At 38.5% G+C, this 15,234-nt stretch overlaps 1 protein-coding gene across 1 annotated transcript in view; it reads right to left on the bottom strand.

The window, feature by feature from the left end:
* Positions 1-210: 210 nt before the first annotated feature.
* inpp5a (inositol polyphosphate-5-phosphatase A) overlaps positions 211-15,234 on the bottom strand; it is a 150,578-nt gene continuing 135,554 nt past the window's right edge. Inside the window, exons 13-16 of the mRNA XM_083538441.1 lie at positions 8,466-8,577; positions 3,948-4,016; positions 2,461-2,545; positions 211-2,278 (exon numbers count right to left, since the gene is read on the bottom strand). Of these exons, the coding sequence (XP_083394567.1) occupies positions 2,465-2,545; positions 3,948-4,016; positions 8,466-8,577 (262 nt within the window). The 3' untranslated portion in view covers positions 211-2,278; positions 2,461-2,464. The remainder of the gene's footprint in view (positions 2,279-2,460; positions 2,546-3,947; positions 4,017-8,465; positions 8,578-15,234) is intronic.

Here is a 15,234-nt window from a genome sequence, read left to right as displayed (position 1 = left end):
AAAACCGCAAACACAGTGGGAGCGTGTAAGGGAACGTGGTACAGGTTTTCATAATTTGATCACTAGACATTAAAAGAAGACATCATATTTATCGGAAAGTCTCTAATAATACAAATATCTTAGTGTCTTATCAGCAAACACTGATGGTAGTAAACTATTCGATGCTCCTGTTCCTGATAGAAATGCAGGTCAGTAATGACACACACTGAGTTTGTTCAGATCCAATGGTTTTATTGCTTGAAGAGGCCAGGCCACCCATGGAGCTCAATCTCTATCTGCTAGTACAGAGGGAACACACCGCATCACGTGACCGGCAGGAAGGAGAAAAGGATCTTGAGCAGCGCCCAAAAAGGCATACTACCTTACTAAATAGTAGCTTCCTGCTAAAATGATGTACGTGGAAGATTTTTTGGCTAACAAAAGTACATTCGTGTCGTCTATATAACGCCTTATCCCTCCTTCCCTCAAAAAACAAAAACAACAACAATGCAAATAAACAGGCCTGCAATGTTAAAGTTTCACATTTCCCACTACAAGAGCACTATTTAGTAGGCTATGCCAGTTTGGGAAGCTACTCTTTAAAGACGACATGTAGTTTGCAAATTGATTCTCACTTAACGGTGATTGAAATGAGGAGAAAAAAAAAATCCAAATATCAAACTACCTGCTTCACACGGCCTGTGAACTATGTAGTGTACTAAATTATAATCGATATGAGGAAATGTCGGCCGGCTGCTAATCGCCATTTTACAGCGCCAGAGCGGATTAATGGTGAAATAGACGGAGCACTTCAGGCCGCGTCCTAAACCGCACTAATGAAGGGTGTCTCAAAGCAGCGTCGCGGCCTACTTTGGCACTCTATTCACTTCGAATGGTCCTCAGTTCACAGCGACCAGGTTTCCTCTTATCGACTGCACAAACTCTTAACACACACTTGTATGCTGTGTACAATACTTGGCACCATGACGCCGTAACGAAACGAAACAAACGAACAAACAAAATCCTTAAACAAACAAACAAACAAAAAAAAGTTTACATTTCTTTTTAAAGATACCCAAGCCTATCTAAAATATCACATTCAGAACCAAATCATTACACAGAAATAAGTTAGGATAAGAATAATAATGCAATAAACGAGTGAGACTGCTATATGAAACAATATCTTATATAGCTACTTGCATGGCCTATGACACTGGTTAAAATAGCTCAAATAGGCTACGTGAAAATCATATGACTGCCGAAAAAGGTGCACTTCAGATGACGTGTGTTATAATATATATAACTATAACTATTCAAACGGTTCAGCGGACATGCGGCAGGCGTCTATCCATACCTCAGTGTAATCATTTTGGTAAGAATCATAAATTAGCATCTCTTTAAAAAGTACAGTATATAAAATGAGACATTGTGGCTGTCAGAAACATGGCAGTGTGTTCTGGGCACACGAGTCAGCAACGACAAATCAAAAGAGCATAAGGAAGGAAAAAAAAAGGAAAGGCAAATAAAGCCAACTGATGAATGTTGAAATGAACTTAAAAAAACAAACAAAAAAACCCCCTAATCTAATCCAACAGAGAGACCGCACAAGCTCGCCAAAAGAGAAACAAAAGAGGCACTAAAAAAAAAAAAAAAAAACATCAACACCACTATATAATAATCCAATGTACAAATAAACCTAACACTATACATATACAACATATTTTTTTTGCATTGCACATCTTAAAACTTCTTACATAAGATATGGAAGTATCTTCTATAATGTAGAGGCATATTCTAAAAATCGCAAGTATTGTCTTTAAAATATGTAGTACTTCTGATTTTCTATTAGAGTTTTTTTTTTCCCCAACAAGGCTATGTCATAGAAGAAGAGTTGTCCTTTACGTTGTTTGTCGCTGTGTTGGTGTTTTGGGAGAAGGTTGCAGGAAAAATGTCCAAAACGAAAGAGAGGAGAGCGGCATGAGCTGTGCATGTGTGAGTGTGCTTGACGTTCGGTGTGTGTTCCTGAATCTTAAATCACTCTTTGGCACATGCTGCCATTTCAATCGGTGTGATGGCTTGCACTTGTTTCACTACGACTGGTCAGTCCTGCTGAAAAGTCTTATCACGGTTTTCTGAGTGCGCGAGAGAAAGTGAGTGTGTGTGTGTGTGTGTGTGTGTGTGTGTGTGTGTGTGTGTGTGTGTGTGTGTGTGTGTGTGTGTGTGTGTGTGTCCAGCTGTCTCCGAGTGTCTCACAGGGTCGCTTGTGGTGAAATCCCCTCCATTCTTTGGCAGCATATATCTAGCCAATTAAAACACAACACAACACACACACACACACACACACACACACACACACACACACACACACACACACACACAATAAGAAATCACACATGGCCATTCCAAACTGCTAAAACTCATATTATGAGGTGATAAAAAAAAATATGGGAAAAAAAAAATAATGAAAGTAAAAATATTTACCACATCACTGCATGACACAACACTTGTGCTTATTTGCATTAGGTTTACCTGCCCCTGTGGTTAATCGAAAGGACAGGAAAACAGGCTGAAAAAACATACACACAAACAAAAAAATAGAAAAAAAAGGAATCAGTTACAGTTCGTCCTTTCTTTTCCACATAGGATACATTTAGCCTTTACTTATATCTAAAACAAAGGTGACTGTGCTGTTAATGGCTCATGCAAAACTACTCATCGTGACCTGACTTTATCTTATATACACACACATACACACAAATATTCAGCACATAGAGAGCTCTCACGATCTCCATGCACAATTTGGGCTTATATACAATAGATATTTAACTGGTGACTTTCCAATGAATATCAACATTTTGCTACATTAAAGTGTCATTAAGTGTAACACTGTTAATGTCACCATGTTAGATAAAACTTCTTTGGATAAGATGGCAGATGTTTAGGAGGCGAGTGTAATTCAGGCTCATCAGGATGACATAATGAGGTTAATCAAGTGTAGATGGAGATGAATCTTTTCTGTAAACTGTTTCTGCTTACCATTTGTTTTCCGTCTTTCATTTTTAGGAAGCAAAAATGTTAAGCTTAACTGGCAAACTCAATGTGCATTTATTATATGACAAACAAAATACAGAAATTAAATCATTTATAGTCAAGACTACCAAGACACACAATCACAGCCATGTAATTTCAGCCAAACTCTCGGCCATAGACTTGTAGACCCTTAGTCAGGCACATAGACTCATCTCCTGTCAGACAAAGACTCCCTCCTAGCCAGACACATAGACTCCCTCCCAGTCAGGCACACAGACTCCCTCCCAGTCAGGCACACAGACTCCCTCCCAGTCAGGCACACAGACTCCCTCCCAGTCAGGCACACAGACTCCCTCCCAGTCAGCCACACAGACTCTCTTCCCAGTCAGCCACACAGACTCTCTTCCCAGTCAGGCACACAGACTCTCTCCCAGTCAGGCACACAGACTCCCTCCCAGTCAGGCATACCGACTCCCTTCCAGCCAGGCATACAGACTCCCTCCCAGCCAGGCACACAGACTCCCTCCCAGCCAGGCATACAGACTCCCTCCCAGCCAGGCATACAGACTCCCTCCCAGCCAGGCACACAGACTCCCTCCCAGCCAGGCATACAGACTCCCTCCCAGCCAGGCATACAGACTCCCTCCCAGCCAGGCATACAGACTCCCTCCCAGCCAGGCACACAGCCTCAATCCCAGTCAGGCACACAGACTCCCACCCAGTCGGGCATACAGACTCCCTCCCAGCCAGGCACACAGCCTCCTTTCCAGTCAGGCATACAGATTTTCCAAATCAGAGAGACAGAATCTCTCCTAGTCAGATACACAGATTCTGAGACTCCCACACCCACACACTAATTCAGAATTAGGAGTCAGACAAATGCAATGCTCTCATGTTATACTCTCACACAGATGCTTCACAAAGATGGGGCTACATACCTTGTGGTCCCCCATACAGACATTAGGTCCTATATTGTCGTATATTATCGACTTCTCCTCAGTCTCTGGCTGTAAACAATAAGCAAAAACAAGAACAAACAAATTACATTTCCTTAATTTACCCTGAAGCCTTTACAATTTGAACAAACAGTTGACATAAGTCCTCAAATATAGTAGATATTATATTTGCCCAAATTAATTCTAAAGTAGCTCAGAATATTGTGAAGTACAGTATACACACACACACACACACACACACACACACACAGACACACACAGACACACACAGACACACACAGACACACACAGACACACACACACAAACCACATAAGCATATTTCAACTGGGAAAAAATGTTTTTAATGGGGGTGGAAAAAAGGGAAAAGTATTGTTATAAAGTATAGTACACATTCACATAACACCTTTTATGTTTCAGCACAGGTGATTAAATTTTAATAAATACATTTGATGAATTCCCAGACACTGGAAATACAATTTCAGCCACCAAAAAATGTGTCAGAAATGTCTCAAAAAGATTAAAGACAGCAATTTATTATTAACTCTCAGCACTGACACCTGCATAAGTACATACATTGATACTTCTGTTCTTCTTTTTTCGGCTTCTCCCTTTAGGGTCACCACAGCAGATTATCCGTCTCCACACCCCCCTGTCCTCTACATCTGCCTCTTTCAAACCAACTACCTTCATGTCTTCCCTCACCACATCCATAAACCTCCTCCTTAGCCTCCCTCTTTCTGGTGGCTCCATCCTCAGCATTCTCCAACCGATATACCCCATGTCCCTCCTCTGCACTTTTTCAAACCATCTCAATCTCGCCTCCCTGACTTTCTCCCCAAAACGTCCCACATGCGCTGTCCCTCTAATAAACTCGTTTCTAATCCTGTTCATCATCGTCACTGCTATTTATACTAATAAAAAAATATGGCAGTGCAATTGATTTTCAGTTTTCTGTATTATCCTTATTATTGTTTTCGGTTAACATATGTGGTGGTTTCCAGCAAACAGCTGGTGAGACCACTGAACCAGATCATTAATTAAATCAGGTTAAGCAAAAAGTAATTTATAAACAAAATATTAATCATTATAAATAGAATGGAGCATGTATTTGAACAGGTACTGCGTGCAGTTAAACCAAATAAGAACACTTTATTAGAAACATAATACTAAAATTGGATAATATTCTCCTTTCCTTAATTCCAACAAACATACCTTTGTGGTATGTAAACATTTCTTAGATTTTAAAATTAAAAAATAAATTTTAAGAGACAATGATTCAGGTCCTGGTTTACATCTCACAATTTTTAAGATATTTCAGGCGAACTTTTATGCTGTGAATCTCCAGTTTCTTCCGTATCCCAAAGTTCTATTGGACTTCAGACTCAGTTTTCTGTTCTTGGCTGACAGAAGTAGAACCCTACATGGATTTTTGCTAATGTAATCCATCCTCCTCAAGGTTCGACATGTGCCTTCTGAAATGCTTTTCTGGTCCCCACAATTTCTCACCAACATGGCATTTCTTTATTCAGAACTGCAACTGAAATTTTTTTTTTTTTTACACCAATTTGAGTAAACATTAGAATTTAAAAATCACAGGAGATCAGTGATTAGGGAAATACACCAACCACCAATCTTGGTGCCAACATTAATGCCACTGTCTATATAACTGAGATAATTTTCATTGTTGTGGTGCATGACATGAGAATTGCCTGCATCTGCTGGGCCAATTTTATGCATTGCTGCCACAATGATTGGCCGATTAGATTAGTACTAATAATAGGCTAAAGGTGTTCCTATAAATTGAGTAAAAATACATCCATACTCAAAATTCACCACGTCTATAAAGAAAATTAATATTTTCGTAGAAAAACAAAATCTTAGCAATGTGTTATAGCAGGTATTCCATCACTGACAGTTCTATACAATCAAACAACAGAAACATCTTATATAGTCTAGATTACGTTTTTTAACCTGAACTAAAAGCTTTTTAATATACACCTTCCAACTCTGAGCATTACAGTCGACCTATCTGGGAATGCAGAGGTGTGCTGAATAGGAGTGCAAGGGAAAAAAAAAAAAACCTTTAGGGCTTTTCAAGCACAAAATGTATTCTGAATGAACTTCAAACCAATAATTCAGAAGCATACAGGTCATCCTTGCACTACGAACTGATAACACAAAAAAGCACACACTCCCCAAACACACACATGCTATCTTTCCATCTCAGGCTACATAACAACATTCCAATTTGTGCGCTAGGGGGTTTTGCTACCAGCGGCACGGATACATTCATCAAAAAGATACTTGATAATTTACAAAGGCAGCATAAAATTGTGGATTTTCGGCCTGCGTAATCTTCAGACATAAACAAATTACGGTAGGGGCCAGGGCCGCGGTGACGAGCACGCTTCACCGAGCCTTGATTACGGTGCAGAGCGTGGAAGCTCCTCAACCCGCCGCTGCAGGCAAACCTTCAGCGTGTTAGGGCTCGGCAAGCAGAAAATAACACGGCACAGAGCTAACGGAGCACGGCATGATCGATGACGCTTTGCACAGCTCTGTTTACGGGTCCATGTCTCAACAATCTGTACCACTTCTGTCTTTGAAAGCGGGAGAGATACATAGGGAAAGAATATGAATGAGAAAGAAAGAAAGAAAGAAAGAAAGAAAGAAAGAGGAAACGACACTGAAGGATAAAGAAGATAAAATTCAGGAGAAATTAGGAGATTAAAAAAGGAAAGAGAACTTAAGGGGGAAAAATAAGAACAAAACGACGAGAAAGACTCTCCATCCATTAGCTTCTGTAATCTAATAAAGGATATCTAAATAGACTACTAATGAAGTGTGCTTGAGTTCCTTAATGGGGATTAAGAAAACAAAATGTGGTGTTAACTGGCTGGTGTTTTGCATGCATCTTTCTATAAAGGGTTGTCCATTTTGTGTGTAAGGAGGAAAAAGCAGTCTAAAAGACTAATATTCTTAAGGTCCATTATTATTATGGCCAAATATAGTGTTGTATAAACAGAATATCATAAAACAATACATTTAAAAATAATATAATTTAAACCAAGGTCATAAAACACTATTACGTTATTCCACATATATTCATAAATAAAAAATATACATCTGAATTAACTGGAGCCAGAAAACACAACTGATAATCAGCAGTCACTACAGCAGTAAGTACAATTCTAATAGTAAATATTAGTAGTAAATACACAGTATAAACTAGCTCTAAGGTTCTTAGATTAGATTTATTTGGGTCAGTTTAGGACACTTTTTTTAATTAGGAAATGAGTTAATTTGATATTAATAGATCACCTCCGGTTGAAAGTACTTATGTGATTGGGGAGCGTTAATTATGCAGTAACATACCAAAAAAGGGCAATTAGCATGGAATAAAGAAAAATCAATTCCTGTTACTTGACTCCTGCCAAACATCGGTGGCAAAGCTGCTCTATTTCTTCTATTCAACTGAAAGAAATGCTTGAGATCAAGACAAGAAGGCAAACAGAGTTAAAGATGAAATGGCAGACACTACATTCAGACTTGGTATGAACATCTGTCTCATGTTAGTAGTCAGTACAGGTCTGAATGGGGTCAGTTGGTTCCTGTGATCTATTCACTTAAACCACTTTGCTTTGTGCTTATTTCATACCGGGGTTGATTTTCTAGTCTTAGACTTGGATATTTAGCCTACGTTAGTTAAAATCAGTACATTAGGCAGCTCATATTTAACCACACAATCTGCCACAGTATAAGAGTAAATTATCAAACACTCTGAGAGTATGATAGTATTATATATATATATATATATATATATAAAAATAATAAAACACTGACTGCTAAATATTGATTTTTTTTATGTTTATTGGGCTGCTTTTGACAGATTTTTTAATTTTTCTAATTATCAACTATTTTCCCTAAAGGCTTTTATTATATTTTTTAGAAATAATTTGTGGTGCTTAGAAACAACAGGTGCAAAGAGCCTTCCATCTCAAGGTACACTTTTGAGCAGATCACATGAAGTGAATGTAATGCCATTGTAGAGAAAGAAGGATAAAAAAAAAAGAGAGAAAAAGAGTTTACTGTTCTAGTACAGCTGAAAGCAGCTCTTGACCTGGCTGGCTGCAAGTTGACTCAGAAAGAGCAGCCAGAGTAACAAAGATCTGCCCAGCTCGATGGAGACTTATGAAGCTTTATAAAGCAGACATGCATGCCTGGCACTCTATGAGAACAGGCCTGTATATTCTGCCAATGTGGACAGTAAGCTTTGCATGGCAGATGAAAGTTTACATATTCAGCACCCGCTCCATCTGTGGCTCTGGCACAGTATAACCTACCGGTACGAGATGTCGAGAACAGGGCTAGAAATGTGAAAAAGTTGATAGATGAAACTAGAATAATGAAGCCAATAACTGGTAAGACTAAACTTTCATTCTATGTTCTAAGCAGAAAAGTTGTTGTGCAAAAGAACATTTAATTTAGGCTGGACTGACCTTTGCAACCAGGTCTTTGGCAGAAGATGACATGAGGATGCGGTCACACCAGGCAGGGCATCGCGTATTCATGTACTGCTTTCCCTGACTGCTGTCCTCACTGTACGGATAGCTACAGACACACAAAAAACAGGATTGTATACAGAACTGTGAATCCACTTGTGAACTGTTCATACAACACACCATCTTCAAATACCAACTGTGTAGAAGAAAGCCATCAGATACTAGCAGTAAGACTAAAAATACAATTGAAGCTCAAAAGTAGTAAAAATAAACCAGAAAATGGGAGAAAAAGGAAACAGCATTATTTACTTAGATTAGTGGCTACCAGGCCTGTGAATTGTCATCTTGTTAAGTGAAATCAAATAGGCTTAAAAAAAATTTCAAATAAATGCAATATAAAGTTTTAAAGCACAAAACTGCAATGATTTGTATTTGAATCTGAAATAACAATGTAAATTTGATCTGAATAATTACTGAAATATTGATATAACAGTATAAAATGAATCGCTTTTGAGGCAAGTATATGTTTGGCATGGAGTTTATATAGTATTTATGTGTGGGAAAATGCGTACATTACAGGTACTTATTTGTGTATTAACAAATTCAATTCATATCACCGTACACAATTTTAATCTCTTGAGAAATGAAAAAAAAAAAAAAAAAAAAACATTTGTCATGCAGTAAAAATATGTTAATATGATCCACATGATATGTAAAAACTATTTCATATACTTCCAGTATTTTCAGAAAATTGGTTTATTGTTTTCCTATCCAGTTTTATGGGCTCCGACACCTTGTTATTTTTCTATTTGTATAATGACATGCATTTTTCTTTACTTGATTTATGTTTTGTATAATTCTGTGTAAATTATAAATTCCCACAAGCAATACCAAGAGAGAATAAAATCGGTTGCCAAGCTAAAAAAAAAATTGCGCAATTAGCAGTTGACCAAGGAAACCAGTAAAGCTGCTGTATAAATGAGGTGGGTCAAAACAGGAAAGTAAAAAACAGTGCAACAGCAAATGGTACAAGTACTGTACTGACTGTATTCTGGACATGTTAATACATGTTGCAGGTTCACATACTTCTCCTGCAGATGTTTCTTGCTCAAAGAAGCAACTTTCCTGTGTACATGTAACTACTAAGAAACTTGAAAGTGTACATATATGTAAACACACGTTTTTCTTTAACCACAGCCCAGTAAACGGTATTATAATGATTGAACCGAATCAGAATTTCACTGAACAAAGCTCCAGCACTCCAGCTGCTAGGACACAGTCACTTGCTCAGACCAACTGACCAGAAAAGACACACAATATCACACAGACTGCTATGATGAATCTCCTCATTTAACTAAAGAGAATTGGCTGAGTAAACAGAGACCTGGCAACAGCTCATCCAATGCAACCCGGGTCCTCCACAGCTGCCACTTAGCACTCCATCGCTTCGGCTAGCTCCATGGTGATGGCAAACTCGAGAGGGTCAGGGGACAGAGGCGGGCAGAGCTGCTTAACGCACATCCGGCTAACACACAGCCCCCTGACCGGGTGGGCAAACACAAGCCGGTTGGGGGGCTTTGCACAGGGCCCGGGCGCAATTAGCATTGATGGTGCTTTAAACATGTGGAAATGAAGGAGTGTTTTGGTATGTTAAAGAGGTGCTAAAGAGATGATTCCCTGGATGAAAGAGTCAAGGAAGAAAGACAGAGTGCATGATACAGGAGGATAGAGAGAGGGGAAAGGAGGATAAAAAGGGATAGAGATGCAGAGTGTGGGAATTTGGGCGGGTAGCTTGGGGGGGTCTTCAAAGTGACCACAGTGCAGCCTTTCTTCAGGACGGACCACACAAATAAAACAGGAAGTATCAGGAGCAATCACCGAGGCTGATCAAGCAGCCATGGCTATAGAACTGAAAAGCATGAAGGGAATGTTATAATAGAGCTAAGAGGAGCCTGTTAAAGATAAATCAGATATGAAATATCACCACCACAAAACATACCTAACTTATTAAAAAATAATAAATAACTTTTTAATAAAAAAGTCTATTCAATTTTACAAGTCTAATTACAATTCTGCACAAACTGGTTTCTTAGATTTTTAACCAAAGTATAAATTTTTTGAGTCTTTCTTTATTCATAATTTTGATTTGTCTGTTATATATTATCATCCGATCGCAATTACATTTACATTTATGTACATTTGGCAGATGTTTTTTTTTATCCAGAGACACTTACTATTATCTGATTTATACAACTGAGTGGTTGATGGTTAAAAGCCTTGGTCGTGGGCCCAGCTTGGTGGTGCTGGGATTTGATTTCATGACCTTCAGGTAAGAAATCCACCAATAAGTGTCCACCACTGATTTTCTTTAGCTACCACTGCTACTGACTGTACTGACAACTGCTCAATAAGAAAATACTGTACATCATTCATGTAAATTCCTGGTTCTAAAACAGGGCTATTTATTTTATGAATATAGAATATTTCTCTATATAATATTTTAAAAGATTGCTGTAGAATTTGGATGATAACAACAAATAAATAAAATGAAGGATCTGGACTTCATTTTACACACGCACGTACGCGCACACACACACGCACACGCACACACACACACACACACACACACACACACACACACACACACACACACACACACACACACACTTATACTTGGGGCAATTTAGCATAACCAATACTACAAACAGCATGTTTTTGGGCAGTGCACAGAAACTGGAGAACAGAGGAAACCCATTTAAACACAAGGAGAAAATGAACAGACAGTGCTTTGGTAGAAGTCCATGTTCATGGTAGAACTGATAACCCTGGTGTAAATTAATGTGACAAATAAATGTAGTGTGAAAATGTGTAAAGTGAAAAATCCAATGAATACAAAAAAAAATAAACATGTACAGTATATGAAACATAGATATTGAGAAAGAGAGAAAGTTGGAATGTAAACATGACTACAGATTAATTTATTAATTCATGTTAATAAACTAATTAATTAGAAAATTTTTGTTTAAATGCCCATTTATAAGTTTATATAAATGTAGTTTTTTTTATTCTCTCTCTCTCTCTCTCTCTCTCTCTCTCTCTCTCTCTCTCTCTCTCACACACACACACACACACACACACACACACACACACACACACACACACACACACACACACACACACACACGAATGCTCACTCAGACAGAGCTGATCTAGATTACGCTGCTCTAATGCAACAGCAAACAGCGGTTCAGTGCAGTAGGGCAAGGTGATGGATGTGGGTGATTAGCGCACACAAACGTATCTGCCAGAGTAAACGGCTGGCCTGGGTGTGCGAACCGGAGACCGTCAGCCACTATCAGGCCCTTGTTGCCCATGGCAAGACTAATTAGGCTAATTAATGGGGCCTCTGCGATAAACTCAACAACCATCCACCTGTGTGTGTGTGTTTGTGTGTGTGTGTGTGTGTGTGTGTGTGTGTGTGTGTGTGTGTGTGTGTGTGTGTGTGTGAAAGAGAGAGAAAGATGTAACAGGTTGCTGTGTGCAGTAGCAGTATCTATCGGAACACTTAAACAATAGCGCAAACAGTAGTCTGATAAGCTATCATTACAGTTCCTTGAGGAGTAGGTAAAAGTCATGAACGTATTGAGATAAAGTGGAATCTGTGTGCGTTCCAGAGGGATTCCACACACAGCTCTGAGGTTCAGGGTCTGAAGACACCTCTTCTTCCCTCGGCTCCCCAAAGCACTTGGAGATTCTTGTCTGACGGTGATTTTAATGTCTGACTGACTCCTGACATTATTGCTCTTAATGTCACTGTCTTAGACCTGCATGTCTGAGCAGCATGGGGAAAAGGAGAGAAAGAGAGAGAGAGAGAGAGAGAGAGAGAGAGAGAGAGAGAGAGAGAGAGAGAGAGAGAGAGAGAGAGAGAGTATGTGTGTGTGTGTGTGTGTGTGTGTGTGTGTGTGTGTGTGTGTGTGTGTGTGAGAGAGAGACCATGGCAGTTTTTTCCATATCCTATCTGATCCATTATCTTGTTGTACATAATGACAAATAAGTGACAAGCCAAACAAAGGCACATTGAGACTGCCTGTGTGTAATCAGGGCAATATAAACTGGTTAATACAGACAGGAAAAGGTAAGCTGATAAGAGACAAGCTATTAATGAATCAAGGTTAGGGGTCAAAAACTGTATTTAAAGATGAAAGTCAGCTGACCTGTGTTCTGTGCTTGGATTGGTGGAAGCTATTAATGTTGCCTGTCTAAAGAAGAATAACAGAATGAGACTGAAAAAATTGTGTTTGTCGGCTGTCGGCAGTCGCGTCAACAGAAACCAAAAGAGAACAAACATGTAAACACAAGAGATGTAACTGATATTTTTTTCTTTTCTGACTGAATAGATAACGTGTTCTAACGAAATATAAAAGGGAAATTACTAGCAGGTGCAGCATTCATATTTTTTTTTTGTCCACTGTCAACAGTTTGCTCCAGCAGCCTGGAAACACTGTATAAGACTAATTAAGGACTTAAGTGATGTAGCTGATGTTGAGGAACAGTAGAAGTTCAAAGGTTAGGTTACATCAATTTGCTAAAATTTGTTATTCACTGTTATGCAACTTGCTTTTTTTTTTGTTATTTAAAGAATGACAAATGACTTGTCTAGCAGCTCATTGTGTTAGGGTTTACATTTTATTACAAATATTTTAGTGAACTAAATAATAATTAACTATGCAGAATGACAAGTAATTATAAACCATTATCAACCACATATGTTTTACGGTAGATCATAAAATGATTCCAAATATTTTAAAGGCCTGAGAAATGACTAAATATTTCTACACAATGTCTACACTTCAACCATATTTATAATGATCCGATTCATAGCTCTGATTTGCTATGTTCTCCTGCCTTTTGAAATCGCTAGCTCACAAGTGCAGAGTTGTCATCGTACAGCAACAGAGTTGTCAAATTAGATCCTGAGATCCTGATCCAGGAGAATTGGATAGGCTAAATTAAACCTAGGTAAAAATATGAATATGTACGTTCATGTAGTTCTGCAATGTGCTGGCTCCTCATCAGAGTCTATTCTTGTTTTATGCCAAGGCTCCAGATCTGCTTTGAACCTTAGCAGGACAAAATGATGAGTAAGATGTCAGCAAAATGTTAACAAATTAAACCCAGTCACCCAAAATGAGTTAACCATTAGAAATGACATTTTAAATGCAGGGCTTACAAAAGTACTACACAGACCATAACTATCCTTAACAAAGCTAGTTTCAAGCTTGTCATTAACCTTTGTCCGTGACTCATGTGCAAAAACAAAGTTTCCCATTCACTGAAACAGACACAAACATCCTTATCTTCATTTCATCAAAACTTGCCACTGGGGCCTAACAGACAGTGCTATACTATTCACTGTAAAGAAGTGTAATGATGACATGTCATGGCACTTACAATTTAACAGTGTCATTCAACAGATTTCCACATGCTGGAGGACAATAATCTAAATATATCGCCTTAATAAACAACATGTCTGTCCAGCCATATTAAACATCTTTGACATCATTGCACTGAAGAAAAAAGGAACATTTCAGTGTGTTTGGTGGTTAAAAAAAAGCCTGCCTCAGTTCACACTTAGGCACATCACCATGTTGGAACACTGCCCATCTAAATGAGTGACATCACTCAATAGTTTCATAGGCAGACTGTAGGGAATGGGGTTAGAGGGGTGGTGGTGCTGGTGGTGGTTGGTGGTCAGGGGCATTAGAGCATTGAGATGGATGTGGTTTAAGCTATTACACAGATAGGGACAAACCATGACGGTGACATCACCTCTAAACATAGACTCTAAATAATGTAAAACTCAAGATTTCCAAAACACAACTTGCAGTAAGAGTATACACAATAACGTTACAGTTTCAGCATTTTTTCAGCCACATATCCCTTTTTCAGTGTGCAATAATAGTGTGCGTAAGAAAGCTTAATAATAGTGTTGCTGGTATGATAAAAAAAAAAAGTACCAGTCAATTTTTTTATTATAATAATTAACAGATATATTGGACTATGCATTTAACAGTTGCATTATAATATTAGTACATAATGTACATAAGCCTGTGAAACTCCATCACATACTAAAACTGATCAAATATTTAGCATGTTTATTCATAGTACTTTTAAGATACTACAATTAATAGCCTGATTGTGCAAGGAAAAAACCTGTTTTTGCCACCAACATTGGTAAACTAGCTCTTTAACTATCATGATCTCCTCTTGGTACCTGCTCAAAAACCAGGTACCAATATTATTGTCAGGTTTCCTGACAATAACCTTTGTCTAAAGAGTGTATTTATTTTTGGCGTTTGATTATATAAATAAAAGTATGCATTAGTGTAATTCTTTTAGAAATTAAGAAAGCTTTTTGTGAGTGAACTCAGATTTAATTTGATCAAATGTATTTTCAAGGCTTGGACAGTTTAGCATTCCAGGAGCCCAGCATGCCAAACCTCAAACTAAGCTGCGAGCCAGTGCCATATTGCCCTGTCTGTGCCCACATAACAGAAAGGCAAAGAAAGTACAAACTGCAATCAGAACACTGGCTTGAGGTCATACTACAAAAGAGTCACTTTTCAGCTCATCCTCATGCAGCTGTGCATTTTGGGAGATGTATGTTAAAGTGTTGCTTTCACTGCTACACCACTCATGCCTGCTATTATTGTCAGTAAATGGTGAAAACATAACAGCAGGTCACCTCTGATCCCTACTGGTCTCA

The sequence above is a fragment of the Silurus aristotelis genome, assembly GCF_946808225.1.
Source record: "Silurus aristotelis genome assembly, chromosome: 4".
NCBI classification, from domain to species: domain Eukaryota; kingdom Metazoa; phylum Chordata; class Actinopteri; order Siluriformes; family Siluridae; genus Silurus; species Silurus aristotelis.
This window is presented reverse-complemented; position numbering and strand designations above follow the sequence as displayed.